This window comes from Neoarius graeffei, chromosome 2 (assembly GCF_027579695.1).
Source record: "Neoarius graeffei isolate fNeoGra1 chromosome 2, fNeoGra1.pri, whole genome shotgun sequence".
NCBI lineage: Eukaryota > Metazoa > Chordata > Actinopteri > Siluriformes > Ariidae > Neoarius > Neoarius graeffei.
Window position 1 is genome coordinate 7,684,161 of NC_083570.1, and position 16,543 is coordinate 7,700,703.

General features: G+C 39.8%; 1 protein-coding gene across 1 annotated transcript in view; it reads left to right on the top strand.

Annotated features, from left to right (window-relative positions):
- Positions 1 to 4,407, top strand: part of LOC132877956 (tripartite motif-containing protein 16-like) — a 471,908-nt gene extending 467,501 nt beyond the window's left edge. Inside the window, exon 6 of the mRNA XM_060913631.1 lies at positions 3,854 to 4,407. Coding sequence (XP_060769614.1) covers positions 3,854 to 4,383 — 530 coding nt within the window. The 3' untranslated portion in view covers positions 4,384 to 4,407. The remainder of the gene's footprint in view (positions 1 to 3,853) is intronic.
- Positions 4,408 to 16,543: the final 12,136 nt, after the last annotated feature.

Below are 16,543 nucleotides of genomic sequence, written 5' to 3' on the forward strand. Positions count from 1 at the left end.
TTTCTTAGCGATGCTCCTGCTTTCTTTTCTGCAGACACTTTATTCACCCGACACTTTGAACTAAAACACTGATTTAAAATGAATAAACTGACTGGATCACTTTAAACTCTTTCCATCTTTTACACAAACTCATGTTTCCATTTTTCTCTCCACAGCTGCAGCAGTTCAGATCATTTCAGGACCAGAACCACAGAGCAGAGAAGACTTTCTGAAATGTACATCTAACACACACACACACACACACACACACACACTATTCTGGGCCTGTCATGATAACAAATTTTGTTGGATGATATATTGTCTCAAATTATTGTGATAAACGATATTATTGTTGACGTCTTTTCAAGACAATTTTATGCCACTAGTAAAATAATAATGATCATGCAAATACACCCTTTCATAGAACAGTAAACTTTTAATTCAGTCAACTTATTCAATTCAACAGTGGAACGTAAAAAATAAATATAAATAAATAAGCTAAAGAAATAAAACAACAATCAAACAAAACCACTCACAACAAAAACAATAAATAAAATATAATTTATGGCTCTTAAAAATTGCACTGAAGTGAATATTAACTTGGCACAGGGTAATAAAAAGACATTCTTTTCTTCACAGGCAACATTCTGCCAATCCAGTTTCTCAAAGATTAGTACCCAGATCAACAAAAAGTGCAAAGTAACAACGTATTGCCAGCTGTCATTTGGATAAAAGTCACAACAATTAGAACGAGATAACATGTAGGCAAGGGCGTAGGTTTGGTATTAACATTGGTGGGGACAAAAACCCAATGCCAACCCCCAGTGGTGCCAACTTCAGGTCAACATTAGAGGGTCACAATATTTTGCTCCGTTGTGTTCCACCAAAAGAGTCTCCATCATCTCTCCAAAGGCCAGACTTTTAACATTTGAAGTTCAGAACTGAAGTAATTCTTGAATAATAATAATAATAATAATAATAATATGAAATCCATTTGATTAACTGCAAATCTTGCATGTGATGATGAACTCATTCTACCAATTTGCAAATGTGTTTTCCAAGCGAATAGTGCACTGACTGTCGGGAGGGTGTATGTTCCTTTCCCTCATAAATGGAAATAAAACCCATCCGGAGCCTTAAACACTGCGTTCCATGAGGCTGGCAGGGGGAGTCGCTCTCTTCTGTGGGATCTTTAACTAGTTTTAGAATGCTAGTTTAAGCTGATATGTGATTGATCTAACGGTAAAACAGCACGAGGGCTCGAGAACTTTGACAGATTACAATTTTACTTCAGGGTTGCCAGATACTGCTGACGTTTTCCAACCCAAAATATGTTCAAAACCCGCCAACATGCACTTAAAACCGCCCAAAATGTAAAATGTACTTGATGCCTATATTGTAAAGTAAAACTATGCAGCTAAAGTCCAGTATACTATTTGTAAATCGAACAAATAGCACCATGAGCCCGTCAGTGCTGGAGGTGAAGAATCTGCTGTCTGGTACTCGGCTCCGTGTGGTTCAATCAGATTATAACTCTGCAATCATCTGCTGTGTTCTGAATCCTACATGCACCAGTAGGTGGCGCACACGCATAATATTATGTAGGCTATGTTAGGCTACGATGCATATCTAACATCTGCATTGCTGAGGTTATTTATTTTTTATTTATCTTTTTATCCTGTTTGTTTTATTAATTTTATTGGCCTAGTTATTCTGCTTAATTTATTTTTGTCTATATCCATGTATTTTCTTCATCTGTTATCCTGATTTTTGTGGATTTGTTAGATTGTACCTGTTTTATATACTTCAATTAAAAAAAAAAAAGTTAGGCTGCAATGCATGGCTGAATGTAACATGAGAAGAGAAAATGGAGAACGGATTGCGTCATTCTTATTTATAGTTTATGAGTTCAGTTTCTGCACTACATTACACACATTCATATTAGTCTTACAGTTACAACGACATTGTTTTGTTTAAATAATACTTAATGAGATTAATGTTTGTTAATGATCAATTTAAGCCAATGCTCGATTTTGGTTGTTTAAAATACCTAAGGGGTGCTGGGTAAACTAGGTCTTTGTGTCGTGTGATGCCCGCGATCTCTGATTGGGTCACAGAAGTGTTTAATATGGATTGGATTGGATCAGGGGAGATTTCTCAGAGACAACAAGGGAAGCCGAACTTCCCATAAAATTCTCTCCCCAAACTGCGGCGTCTACGACGTTGAATTCTCATTAAAACAATAACTTGCATAACATAATATATGCCCAAGATTGTATTTACGTTCATAACTATCCCTATGTCATCCTGTAACTTATTTGAGTGATGTCTGATGAACTTGCAGTTCGCTACGAGAATCACCTTTGCTGCCAGGCTGTAACCTTTCTTATTTCAATGGGCTCTATGGACTGGCAGCCGGGTATCCGTTGCAGTCTACGAGATGGCTCTGAACAGCCAATTTCGGCTAGTTGTTATTGGTTAAAATTGACAAAATCGTCACTTCCGGGGAAGCCGGGTATCTCTGGGGGTAAACGGGACATGGGCGGGCTAAGAAGCCGGGCTGATAAAGGATTATTGGAGGTGGTGTTTGAAAGACAAGAGGAGGGCAGTCGCTGTACTTCGGCGAGGAACACGGAAGCATGATCAGTCAGTCCCTAGCGGATGTCGAGAAAGTGTAGTTGTGTGCCAAAGTGCTGTCCGAATTTCTTTTCATATAAACCTTTCTTCTCATTGATGTCTCTGTACATTACTCTGTAAATAAATGTAAATATTACTCATTGTGCTCCGTTAACTTTCATCCATTCTATCAGTTTGATCATTTGTGAATTCACTCATTTCATTTGTAGTTCAATCAACGTGGTTGTAGGCTAGCTTGAGCCTTATTGGGATCTGCAGTGCTAGCTGCTAACAGCTGGTATCTATCTGCTATCATGGCAAAGTACGGCCAGTCATTTTGCCCCGCCCCCGCCTCGCGCTCCGTCCAGTGCGGTAGTGATGTCCCGTTGCTCGCGCGCCACAGCAGAGACCCACGCGACCTTCAGCTGGTACAGTCGCTGTTCTTTTACCACCTCCGTTATTCTCATCTTTCCGGTGCGTTCTTGATTTTTCCATTGTGTCCTATTTTGCCATATCAAATACCCAAAATGGTATCGTATTATTCATATTTAAGTGAATAATCAATTGTCATCATAACTTGGCATTTTTAACCCAATCAATCAAAAAGAGGAAATTTTTCAATATTTTCAAAAAATTTTACAAAGACATTTAAATTGTAATAAAAAAAAAAATTCCACAGCAGAGGCCAGATAAAGCAAGATGCTATCTTTATTCTTATTAAACATGATAAAAGAAACATTGAGTGTTAGGTAAATGCAAAAAAAAAAAAAAGTAAAATTAGAAAATTAATTTTTTGACCATAATGTCCCAAATGAGAGACCAGTTTCTGAGACAGACCCACATAAATTGACTCATGACAAATAACTGAAAAATTGTATTCCGTAGACCTAAAACTGAGCTTCGCCTATTTCAAAGCCCACCAGCCGCCACTGGATTGGATGTAGACTAGTGGACGGAGATAGTACATAGAATGTCCTGCATCAAAGTCCTTCTAAGGCTGTAGAAGTGTCTCTGGCTGCATTCTCACACAGAACATTCGTGCGAAATGTTTATAAACATCTGATAAAAACCCGCCGAAATAACGTCAAAACCACCCAATCTGGCAACACTGTTTTACTTGGCAACGGAATGTATCTGAATTCTGATTGGTTGTTGGACAGAGAAAAGTTTTCACTGCAACCGAACTGCTGTTTTCATGACCACGCCCCCAGCACGGATATTCATGTTCACACTGTTCAGTTTGCTTTTCTCTTTTTAGATTTCTGTTATCTGACTCTGGATCCCAACACGGCACATCGTCACCTCATTCTGTCTGAGAAGAACAGAGCGGTGAGAGTCAGTGAGAGAGAGCAGCGTTACTCTGATCATCCAGAGAGATTTGATTCCTGCAGGCAGGTGTTGTGTAAGGAGAGTGTGTGTGGACGCTGTTACTGGGAGGTGGAGTGGAGCGGTGATGATGTGTTCATATCAGTCTCATATAAAGACATCAGCAGGAAAGGACTGGGTAAAGAGTGCGTGTTTGGACTCAACAATCAGTCCTGGAGTCTGCGGTGTTGTTGTTCTTCTCTCTCTTTCCGGCACAACAGCATTAAGACTGATCTCAGAGTTCCATCAGCCTCCAGAATAGGAGTGTATGTGGATCACAGTGCAGGAACTCTGTCCTTCTACAGCATCTCTGACACTATGAAGCTCCTCCACAGAGTCCACACCACATTCACTCAGACTCTATACGCTGGGTTTGGGGTCTGGTTTTCTGGTTCTACAGTGAGATTGTGTGATCCAGAATAAAAGTGTGTAGTGTTTTCTGTAAAATTCCTGCACGTTGCCACGTTGTTGCTCAGTCGTCTGTTTCACTAGAACACAATCCAGCTGAACAAAAACACTCATTTTAATATTTAGATTAAAACAGATGAATAATTTAAAATAAAAAGGAAATGTTAATTAACTGTCAGACAAGAAATTCGTCAAATTTAAAAAGAAAATGATCTCATGACCTTCGCATTATAAAGTTCTGTTTGTTTCATATTATTCCACAAGGTCAAGTACGCTCGCATTTATGGACATAAAATAATTTTGGTGAAATTGGGCAGCCTTGTCTGAGTCCACATAAAATCTTAAATTTTGGTGTCATTAAAGGGTTAAGGGAGATATAACTATAAATATCATTGTGAAATATTTTAATAACCTTGCAGAACCCTTTTCCAAATCCAAGAGTTTTGAGTTTTATAAACAAAATCATGCTCCACAGTGTTGAATGCTTTGAAAAAGTCTAGAAATAAAACGAGACTGATTGAATAATTGATTGGTAATCAATCATATCCAGAATCAGTCAGACGTGGTTTTGAATACATCTTCCCTTCATGAAGGCTGATTGATATTCGTCTACAAGTTTTACAAGTCCACGCTTCAGACGATTAGCAGATACTAAGGCAAGTAATTTATAATCATTGCATAGTAAGGTTATAGGTCTCCAATTGTCTAGCAACAACAAGTCTTTTTTGGGTTTTGGTAGCAAGGTTATTAAGCCTGTCTTCATAGTCGGGGATAAATATCCTTTGTGAATGCATTCTAAAAATGCTCTATATAATTTTAATATCCACCCAAAAGTATTTTAAAAATTCAGATGTTAAGCCATCGATTCCTGGTGATTTGCCATATTTCATTTGTTTTAATGCAATTTCAATTTCTGTTAGTTCATTCTTCATCAAGTGCATGTTTGTCTTCTTCATCCAGTTTTTTGAGGTCATCATTGATGGGATAAAATAAGACGTCACATTCTGATTTATTAAATTTAAGTTACAATAAACAAGCCAAATTCCATCCTGTACTCATTTCTGATCTATTATTGGTCATAAGCTTACTCTTTTTTCTTAGTTTGTCTTTGTTTTTCATGTCTGAAGAAATACGATGAACTAATTATATATGTAGCCTGGTATATTAAAGTTTGTCCATACTAACAATCAGAGATGGGACCAAGTCACACATGTGCAAGTCGCAAGTAAGTCTCAAGTCTTAACCTTCAAGTCTTTTTTGTCTTGGGCAAGTCAAGTCCTATAATAAGTCAAGTCACCTTAGGTGTATTGGCGTAATTTTAGCAGCAGAATATGAATTTAATTGAAAAGGCAATACATAAGTAAATGTCAGTAAACATCCCTGGCACATGTGCCCAACCTGTTAAATATTTGCATTTTAAATACTCATGCTCTGTAAAATACATCATGGAATAAAACAAAACAGTAATAATGTCAAAGTTATTTATTGATGGCAAAATTAATTGCAAGATTGAAAGCCAACCAAGTTTCGCACATTGTCATCAGCCAACAAGACAGTCTGGCTAATGTACACGAACACACTTACACAAATTTGTACTGCTCATAAACGTGTACATGTTCACAAGCTGACCATTAGCTTAACCCTGAAACAGAACAACAGGGTAGGAAGCTGCTTATGTTATTCAGCATCCCGACTGCAAAGTGCACAATCAACTTACTACTACTACTGATATACAATATCATTAAACTTGATGTAACTACATTGCTTACCAGCATTCACATAAGAATTTCACAATAATAAACTGAATCCCTAGCTACATCTGCAATGGCTAAAATCCTCCTACCGCTCACTCTCGTGGCTAACATTGGCTAACGAGGAGTTTAGCTGCTATCACCAAATAACATTAATAAACTTTCTGGGCAGAATGGATCTTCAAATGCCAGACGAAATTGGAGGTCATGGTCTGGCTATCAGAAATCGTCACGTTGCAAATCTTGCACTGCGCCGTTCGTCATTTACCTTCTAGGCAGTAGCCCTTGAAGCCGAAAGTGATTACTCTTGGGATGGCTGACATGATGTGAAATCTGTGAACACATCGTGGCATGGGGCGTGCCGGTATATAGCCCACGCAGAGAGCATGCCTGATGGACAGGGCGGTGACAATGCAACGGCAGTGTAATCAAAATTACTGAAGTATGTGCATATTACATTTTATTTTCACAATAAAAACACGATGGAAATAACACTCAAGTCACCGTGTGTCAAGTCAAGTCTCAAGTATTTTCATGTTTTGTCAAGTCAAGTCACAAGTCATGAAAACAGTGACTCGAGTCCAAGTCCCCAAGTCTCAAGTCCCCACCTCTGCTAACAATATTAACACTTCTCTAATTTTAAGGTCAATTTTTATATTTCACATGTAATTATACATTCAACCTATAATTAAATATGTGGCTTTTTATATAAAGGTTTGTCCTTACTAACAACCTAATGTTTTTCTCTGTAATAAGGTAAAGATTAGTTTTATATCCGTATATTTTTACATTCAAACTAATTAAATATGTAGCTCATTATATAAAAGGTTTACATGCATGTCCTACTGATGTTTTTCTCTGTAATGTTAAGGTAAATCTTATTCACAATCTTGTTCACTAGTACTTGTATGGTATGTATAAAAGTGCTGGCGTAGACTTATATACTTTAATATTCAAACTGTAATTCTGGATATAATGCCAATGAATGACAAAAATAAAATGAGGAAAGGCAAAGTCAGGAAAAAGGATTGCAATAGTCCAGGCAGGAAGTAGCAACAACGATTTGCTTCTTGCTGTTGAATCTTTTATTCAAACATTCATCAATGCATTTACACTTGATAAGGGCATCATGAACCCCCAGAGTGCTCTTTTGAATGAAGGGCCTCCAAATTAAAGCTTCAGTTTGTGTGCCAAATAGGCCTAACACATGAACAAGTCTGATGCACCTTATATCCAACAATAACGCCAGCCGCAGAGTGAGACACTGATAACAGAAATCTTCAATCTATTGCAAGTAAAAAAAAATAAGAATCAAGAAACCATATATAGAAAGAGGCTGTGCTTACAAAAAGTTTGTTTCAAATGAATTAACACTTCAATAACATTCATCAACTTATTTCAATGCACTGTTCTACTTGGAAACCTTTGGTCCTGGCATTCACATGGACACGTGTTTGTTTGGTGAGGTAGTGATCTCACCCTTTTACTCTGTCCATTCAAAATTGGCAATTTTGGAAATGAGGCTCAGCACCCTTGGGTTGACAGCATACTGACGTCCCTTTGCTTTTCGCTCGACTTTGGTCCCTTGATCTGGGTTGATTCTGAAGATGCATCTGTTGGAAAAACATTTAACACAAACCATTCAGAGAAAACTAATGTTGGCATTAAAGCCAGTGAAACAGCATCTTTAGATACAAAGTTAATACGTTTTCACAAAGCTACACTATGCAATTTCCAATCAGAGGGGGTTGAGAGTAGAAATGCACTGAGACTCCTAACTTGAGCAGTGTGTATACGTACCACATGTCTCAGAGCCTGTGAATATTCTCATTCAGCCAGGTCATAGTTATCGCGAGGAAGTTTAATTGAACACAACTGGACTTGGTTATACGTCTTTGAAGACATTTCACCTAGGACTAGTCCTAGTCTAGTCCAGCCTAGTCAGACGAGCATGAACTGATGAAGAGGTGAAACGTCTTCAGAGACATATAACCAAGTCCAGTTGCGTTCAATTAAAACTTCCTTGAGATACGCAGGTCAGAGTTATGAGCTGGGGAGGAGTTGCCAGGTTTGAATGCTGTGTGTTTACAAACAGCAACTGGCAAATTCTACATTATCTACCTGTAAAGCAGTGTGTGCATGCATTCTGAAAGTGTACCTCTGCAAGAACTCCAGAGTAGCGGCAAGTTCCACTGGGTAGTCAATGTTGTGCAGATAATATGAGCAGATCATCATCTGGAATGCTTTGGTGAAGCTGTTCGTTGACTATGACCTGGTCCACAGCAACCATGGACATCTTGGCAGTGAGTGGGCTATTACCTGAAAACAGTGCGAGTGTATTATTACCATAGCCAGTAAATAGTTTACTACATGTATATGGATCCCTAATGGTTAAGTAAGCCAGGAGCTGTGTTCCACACACTGCAAAACAAACAAAAAACTGTGCCAAGTGTAAAAAAAAAAAAAAAAGTAAAATGATTTCTCCAGCTCTAAACATGTGTTGCAGTGTACAGTACACTCCATATGTGTAAACAAAGATATTAAAATAAGTCATAACATTTTTTGCCACACCTACCACAGACCACAACACAGGGTGTCCATGGTAGCTTGGTGGTGTCCACATCAGTCGCAATGGCGGGGTCATCGACATTTACTAACATCTTGTCTTCCTGCTCTTTAAAATGGGCAAGAAGCATCAGTACAGCTGCACAAGTTTCATCACCTCCTGCCAGGGCTTGGTTCAGAATAGTGCCTGCTCTGCTGGACGGCTCAGTTTGAATAAACTGAAAATACCGCAGGATTCTTCTGAACTTGGTGGCTGTGGACTCTTCAAAGCTGTCATCAATCTGGACACCTGTTAGTTCTCTGAAATGAAGCCTCATTCCAATTTCCTGGCAGAGGAAAGGCCATTCCTTAAGGATCTCTTCTGTCTCCTTCAGTCCTGACAGTATGTCTCTCCTCTCTGAGGGAAACGTCTCAACCATCAGTCAATAACATCATTATTTCTTCTTGTTTTTGCTTATCTTTTGTTTCACCAGCAGGAAGCTCTGGGTCAGGATTAATGCAGCCAAATGCATCTTTGCATGGTTTTTTTTTTGCATTGTCAGGAGTGTCACTTTCAGAAAGCCTTTTCTGGGCAGGAGCTTGGAGTCATCTATAGTTATCAATCCGAGATATGAACTGTTTCACAAGTGAGTCATGCCCAGTGCCGACAACCTGGCCCCCAATCTCATCTCAGAAGGATTTTGGGGAGTGAATTACCATTTTCCTTGCAATTTCAATGATGTGCCACTTTCCAGGTTTCTTGTATACAGTCAGTATTTCAGCAGCGACAATCCTAATAATCTCCCTTCTCTCTGCTGCAGTCGGTCTCTTCTCAGTATCCAACACCATTCTTGTATTTGAGGGCATCTTATTCCAGGGTATTTCAAAGCTGGAATGCCAGCTACTATCTTCTCCAGCTAAAAGTGAGGAGCCACTCTCTGAAGCAGTAGGGGAGGCTTGACTTCTCATGGCTGTGACTGAGACTGGGCTCCTTGTAGCAGTGGACTTGGGCATGGTGTCGATATCATCAATGTCACACACAAATGATTCTTCACCAGGGTTCGCCTCTTCAATTTCACTGGTAAGTAATGAGGAGGAATCATCCTCTCTCATAACTGTGGGTGAACCTGAATTAACAAAAGGACACATTCATGTCAGTCAATATCGTTCATATATAGTTTTCACTTATTGCTCTGACCAGTGAGTCAATCCTTACCTTGCAGTATCTAATCTAGTAGTAAGTACACTGTAAACCATCACTGTTGGTAAGCTAATGTTACAAGTCGAGGGAGTTGACAATGACTCAACAAATACTACACAGAAAACAGGACCCAAACACAAACGAAGAGGATGAGGAACAGGTGGAGAGAGGGAGGAGAAGGTCAGATGATGGGAGCCAGGAGAACACCGATAGGTGGAGAAACACTAGGAGGTAGAGAAGGACAAACCTGACAACAGGACACAGGTGAAGCAGATGCAGGCAATCACACAGGTGGGAAAAAAGGACAAAGACAGGAAGTAAATATGAAACAGAACACAAGGGGGCAACTACTACAAAATAAAACATGAAACAGAACACACAAAAACCACAACCATAACACTAGTATGCACACACCCTTGTAAATTCATCTTCACAAAATGTAAAGTTTGGATGGATGTTTTCATTTAATGATTAATTTTCTTCTCTGCATTGCTGGAGATAAAACCTACCGGTATGTTAACATTAATAATAGTGGAGCACTCTGCCACCTCTTATTTTGTTCTATTTTGTTATTCTCATACAGGACAATATTGCATCCTTTAACATTAATTAATTAATGCAGTTTTAAAATAAAGAGGCATTTATCTCATTCATCTTAATTGCCAGTTAATTTTCATATTGTGTTTTCATGGAAAAAGGACACCAGTGATTAGTTTGGCACAAAATATAGTGGCAACTGAGACTTTTCTATTCTTTCAATTAACTCTCTCTTATGAATCAAATCGACACCCAAGTATCATCACAGCATCCATAATAAGCATATCTAGGTCTACAAATTAACAGTCATTTTTAACAACCTTGATTTTCATCTTTTTCACCATCTTGGTATAAAATTTAAAGCCCTAATGGGCACTTTAGTCTTCCAAATCATGATTCTTTTTCCCCCATTAAAGTGCACAACAATCTAAGGTGCATGCTATGCACAAACTGTATACACCAAAAAAAACCCCAGCAAAACCCTTGGTAAATATCTGAAAGATGTCATACTTGTTGCTTATAACTGTATACTATATATGAAAATGTGAATATTTATCAGCTGCTCACAGCTATTGTTTTACTTGCGTTTAATGCAGGCCATAACCTTTCTGATTTCTATTGGCTTCAGAGAGGGATTTCTGCTGGTTGCAAGGTCATCTGCCTCCACATACTTCAGGTCCTCAGCTGAACAGACTCCAATAGTTTTGATAACCTCCACTACTCGCTGTATAGAATCCTCTTGGCTGAAGACAGAACTGAGGGATGAGGTTAGGTCGCTCACCCATTCATCCATGACTACAAGAGGGGATAAAAACAGAAAACGGTCCAACTATTTTCGTTAGCTTCCGGGATACCTGAAGAATAATTTTCGTTCAGTTTAGTTCACCCCTACTGATCAACAACACTGCTTTAAAGGTGCCCTTCCACCAAAAACGTTTAATACTGGCTCTTTTTGAAATACCATAGTTCACTCCGAGTTGCATATGCATGCTGCATGTGAAAATGTAATTCTACTCCCATTCCCTGTATTAGCTTATGAAAGAAAATAGTCGGAAAAACAAGCGGATCTGAAAAAGCCATACAATCTTACGTCACTTCCTAAATTAGTATTCATGGCCTCGCCCACTTTGGCTTGCGACCGCCCATGGCAAGGAAGTTCGGATTTAAGCGCGCGGAGAGAGAGCAGAGCCAGTGTTGCCAGATTGGGCGGTTTTAAGTGCATTTTGGCGGATTTGAACATAGACATATAAACATAGACGCTGCATTGAGCCTGGTGGCCCGTTGCTGGGATACGTCAGAGTGTCCGCCATATTGGATGTGGCAAATCTTCCCCGTAAACCAATGCAAGTAAATGGACTGAACTTCATAAAGCCCCTTTCTACAATAATATTTAACTCGATGTCTTTTATTCACCCATTAAGACACACACGTATATATTTGGGAAACAAACAGGCATCAAAACAACACATAACTTTTAATGTGATGGTTATAAATAGTGTGCGAAATACCCTGTACACTGCAAACTAGCGACAGATACGCGATAGATAGCTCAGGTAAGCTAATCAGTCAGCATACCGTAGCAAGCTACCAAAACCTGAGGCCACAATAACCAACCTACAAGACTGAATATGATAAATGATGGAAATAATGGAATAACTGGAAATAGTGAATGAAAATTAAAAAAAAATACTGTTTTATTTATTGAGTCACCACACAGACCTACTCTCGTTGAACAAAGTGAGCTGAATGATGGCCAAACTGAGTTCGGCCAGGTTCTAACGTCATACCAAAACAAAATACATCACTGATTCCTTCACATTCAGAAAGGTTAAAAACATTCATCATACGTTCAAAAACGTGCATCATAGTGTGGCACTGTATTATCTAATTCTCACTGCTTATAACTCTACACCTCCCTGGTGGAGATGAGCTGGGAAACTGAAGACTGAAGGAACAGCTCCCTCTCTGATCCTGACTGTCTGACCTGTTCTGTCCAAATCCTCCATTCTGAAGTGTTCACTGCAGAGCATGGATGACGGAGTAGCAGAAAACCCTTCCCGTCGCACAGCTGTCTCCCACTGCTTTTTCATGTCTTTACTTTTGGGAAACCTACATAGTATGTGAAAAGTTAACTAAGCAACTAACAACAATCAGCATAGTTACGAAGGAAATACTTCGTTGTTTGGAGACAGGTTTCACCGAGCGGCTATTATGCGCGAGACTTCATATTAGCCACAAAGTCAGAAAAATCTGTTCGTAAAATTACGTTATAATAACCAAATACAATGAAAAGTATTTTTCCAGTCTCACCTGTGGAAGGTAATCCCATGTGATCTCGTTTGGACGGTAAACCCAGTGGCGATCCTAGAGTGAATTACTCCCCGGGCGAAACCCCCTGCTGGCGCCCCCGCCCGTCTTTTTTTTTTTTCCGGGGGGTTTTTTTGGGGACCTTTTTTTTTTTGGGACCATTTTTTTTTTCGCGCCCGCGCTCGTGCCGCCCCGCGTTGGGCTCTGTATTAGCCAACAGAATGTTAACAGCTTTACATGGTTGTTTAAACATTTCTCGTCGTGTGTTGTACGTTGCGGACATGGCCCGTTATAAATTTGCTGTTACCAGAATGGCAATGATCAAGTCGTAATGTATTACTTAAGACTCTGTGTAATGTCATAGTAGTGTAGTACTATGGTAGTAAAATCTTTTTGATGACTAGTACAACGTTCCACTGGCGGGATTGTGTATATTATGGGGCTACGACAAGTTAGGCACACACACACACTGATGACGTCACCGGCTTCCCCATCCAAAATGTTCACACAAACACACACACCCGCCCATCTTGTTTTTTTTTTTTCGGGGTTTTTTTGGGGGGGGACCTTTTTTTGGGGGGGGGACCGTTTTTTTTTCAGCGCCTGCGCTCATGCCGCCCCCCCACCCCCACCCCCCGCGATGCCGCCCTGGGTGGCTGCCCGGTCGCCCCACCCCCAGGACCACCCCTGGGTAAACCTGTTGGTACAGTTAAATGCAGCACATGAATGAGGCATCTTTATTCTCGGCTACTGTCTAGACACTATACCAGAGACGGTTGAAGAATCTCCACTTTGCCACATCCAATATGGCGGCAAGGATGACGTATGATTCTACGCAGAAGGCGGCGTCTATGTTTATATGTCTATGGATTTGAACATATTTTGGGCTGGAAAATGTCAGCAGTATCTGGCAACACTGAGCAGAGCCCACCTCATCAGTAGCTAACAGCAAGTTGAAAACATGGCTGAACAAGTTGGTGCCTGTGTTATTTGTGGCAGTAAGACATCAATGTTGCATTTCTTACCCAAGATAGAAGAGGTGAAGAAGAAATGGTTGGAGTTTATCTTTGGAACGCCACCAGCGAAGTGTAATGCAGCGTTAGTACTGTGTTCTGATCATTTCAACCACAGGGACTTTTCAAACTTCGGTGCCTTCAGTAGTGGTTTTGCTTCGAGGTTGTTTTTAATCCCTGGATCTGTACCAACCACTAGCTCACAAGCTGTCAGTAAAACATGAACTTTTTGTTCAAAGGTTTTTGTCACAAAACAGCATGTTTTGTGACAAAACAGCATTCTCCACGTTAGCATGCATGACATGGTCACAAGCTTGGCAGGGATGAGAGTTTTCCGCTTTTTCTGAGTAAAAAACCACCTTTTTATATTCTGCCAAATCCGTTGAGAATGTTTTTTATTAATTTTGGGGGGTTGGGGTATGTTCCTTCATGCTGCTCAAACTTTATTAACTCCAACAATGTTTACACATTATTTGTAAGTCGCCATCTTTAGTCTTGTTTAAATCTCGTTTGGCCAAGAAGCTGAAATCTAAATGATCTCATCTCATCTCATTATCTCTAGCCACTTTATCCTTCTACAGGGTCGCAGGCAAGCTGGAGCCTATCCCAGCTGACTACGGGTGAAAGGCGTGGTACACCCTGGACAAGTCGCCAGGTCATCACAGGGCTGACACATAGACACAGACAACCATTCACACTCACATTCACACCTACGCTCAATTTAGAGTCACCAGTTAACCTAACCTGCATGTCTTTGGACTGTGGGGGAAACCGGAGCACCCGGAGGAAACCCACGCGGACACGGGGAGAACATGCAAACTCCACACAGAAAGGCCCTCGCCGGCCACAGGGCTCGAACCCAGACCTTCTTGCTGTGAGGCGACAGCGCTAACCACTACACCACTGTGCCACCCAAGTCTAAATGATCAAATGAAAAATTGTTTCAGAAATAACTGGGAACTGTAAATAACTTTTAACTGTAAAAAGTGTAAATAGACATTTTCCTTTTGAACAAAACACACTAGTGATGTGGACAATAAGATAAAGACAGTCCCCATAAATGAATTATAGCTGACAGTGTTGATAACTGTATAACTTTAAAGTTTAAATAGACATTGTGAATAAATCATATACAAGTAATGTGGACATTAGGAAAAGGTCAGTTTCCATAAGATATGAATGTTTTTATTTAATTCAGTGTATTAATCTTTGAATTTGAATTATTAATGGAACTGTAAATAACTGTGGATTGTAATGGACATTTTTTAGAAAAACAAGTGATGTTGACAATGAGTAACAACCAGGCCCCATAAAATGTAGATATTATTTTGAATTAATGCAATACACACACATTGTTATATATAATAGTGTTTTTATTTCAATAAGTATTAAAATAGGCATCAGGTGTTTTAATTAACTACAGCTCAGATTGCAGGAAATAGGGTGTGTAAGATCTCTTTTTGAAAAAAATTTCCCAGGATACAGATACAGATTTTCTGCTTTTTTCATCAGGACCCACTCTCATCCCTGCTAGGCTATTACACTCATCGGCTATCTATGACCACACTAGCTCGCTAGCTTCTACCCAGAGATGTAACTTGTTTAATCAACAGTCTTTTATCCTAAGATAAGCGTTAAACCACGAATTCCAATGATAGCAACCGTATCTTATGTAGCGTAGCATAGTCTACTGTTGCACGGACATTGACTGACTTTCCGCTTCTTTGTAAAGAATGTCCTTATGTCCATTGTGTCTGGGGAGGAGCAAATACTGCAAACAATTCATCATCAACCAAGAATACCCCATTAGGCTAAGCTTATTTCACTGTTTAGTTGAACATTAATTTAACGTGTCCTAGGGTTAATTTTGAGGGCAGATAACAAAAGAATAAGGTTTTAGCAAAAGCTAGACATTGTGAGGTTGCAATGGGGATGACGTCACTTCCTCCACTTTCCAGCAGCTGCACCAACATTTCTGTGCTCGCGCTGAGATTCACTTCACTCGCGCGCGGTGAGCTGTTGTAGGGAGCGCCCGGAAAACCTGGAGTGGATTTTCAGTGGTCTGTGTTTTCTCTTATCGATCAGGTGGAATGGATTCTTTCACAAAGCAATAGAAATGGCGCTGGGTGAACTCATATTTTATGTTAAATGTGGGGCGTCCAAACGAAGAATTATGAAATGTGTGGGGGACATGTCCCCTTCACATTCAATGGTGGCGACGCCCATGCTGTGTTGGGTGTGTTGTTAACCCGTGTGGATTTAAGTGAAATACGTGAGAAGTTCTGTGGTCAAGACAACGTTTTAAGGTAAGGACACTTGATTATTAATGTTTGCCCGCCGTGGCTTGTTGACGAAAGGCCCACATGATTTTGCCTTATGCAGCTACTGCTAGCGTCATGCTTTGAACTAGGTTAAGCTCATTTGCGCTAAAGGATGGGTTTATTGAAGGACTTTGATGTAGCTAGTTTCTTTTTAAAAAATCGTATGCTCAAAACAGTATGCCCGTGTTCATCATGTTTAACTTTTTTCTTGATGGAGTGCGTGAAATATTGTTGCAAGTGGTATTTCGATGCAGTCATGTCAAAAAGGCAGTTGAATGCACGGTCTTATTCAAGGAGAAGGAAGACTTGCATGATGCTTGAACATGGATCGGTAAAATAGACCCTAGTAGGACTTGGTTTGGTGTATTTCGGTCTGTAGAGTTATGAGTTTGGCCGCTGTCCATGGTGTTTACGTTTCATGTGGCCGCCGAGCCAAGTACCTTAACTTGCAGTGAATGTTTTCATGCCGCCGAGCTATTTTTATGTATTTTATTTTTTAAA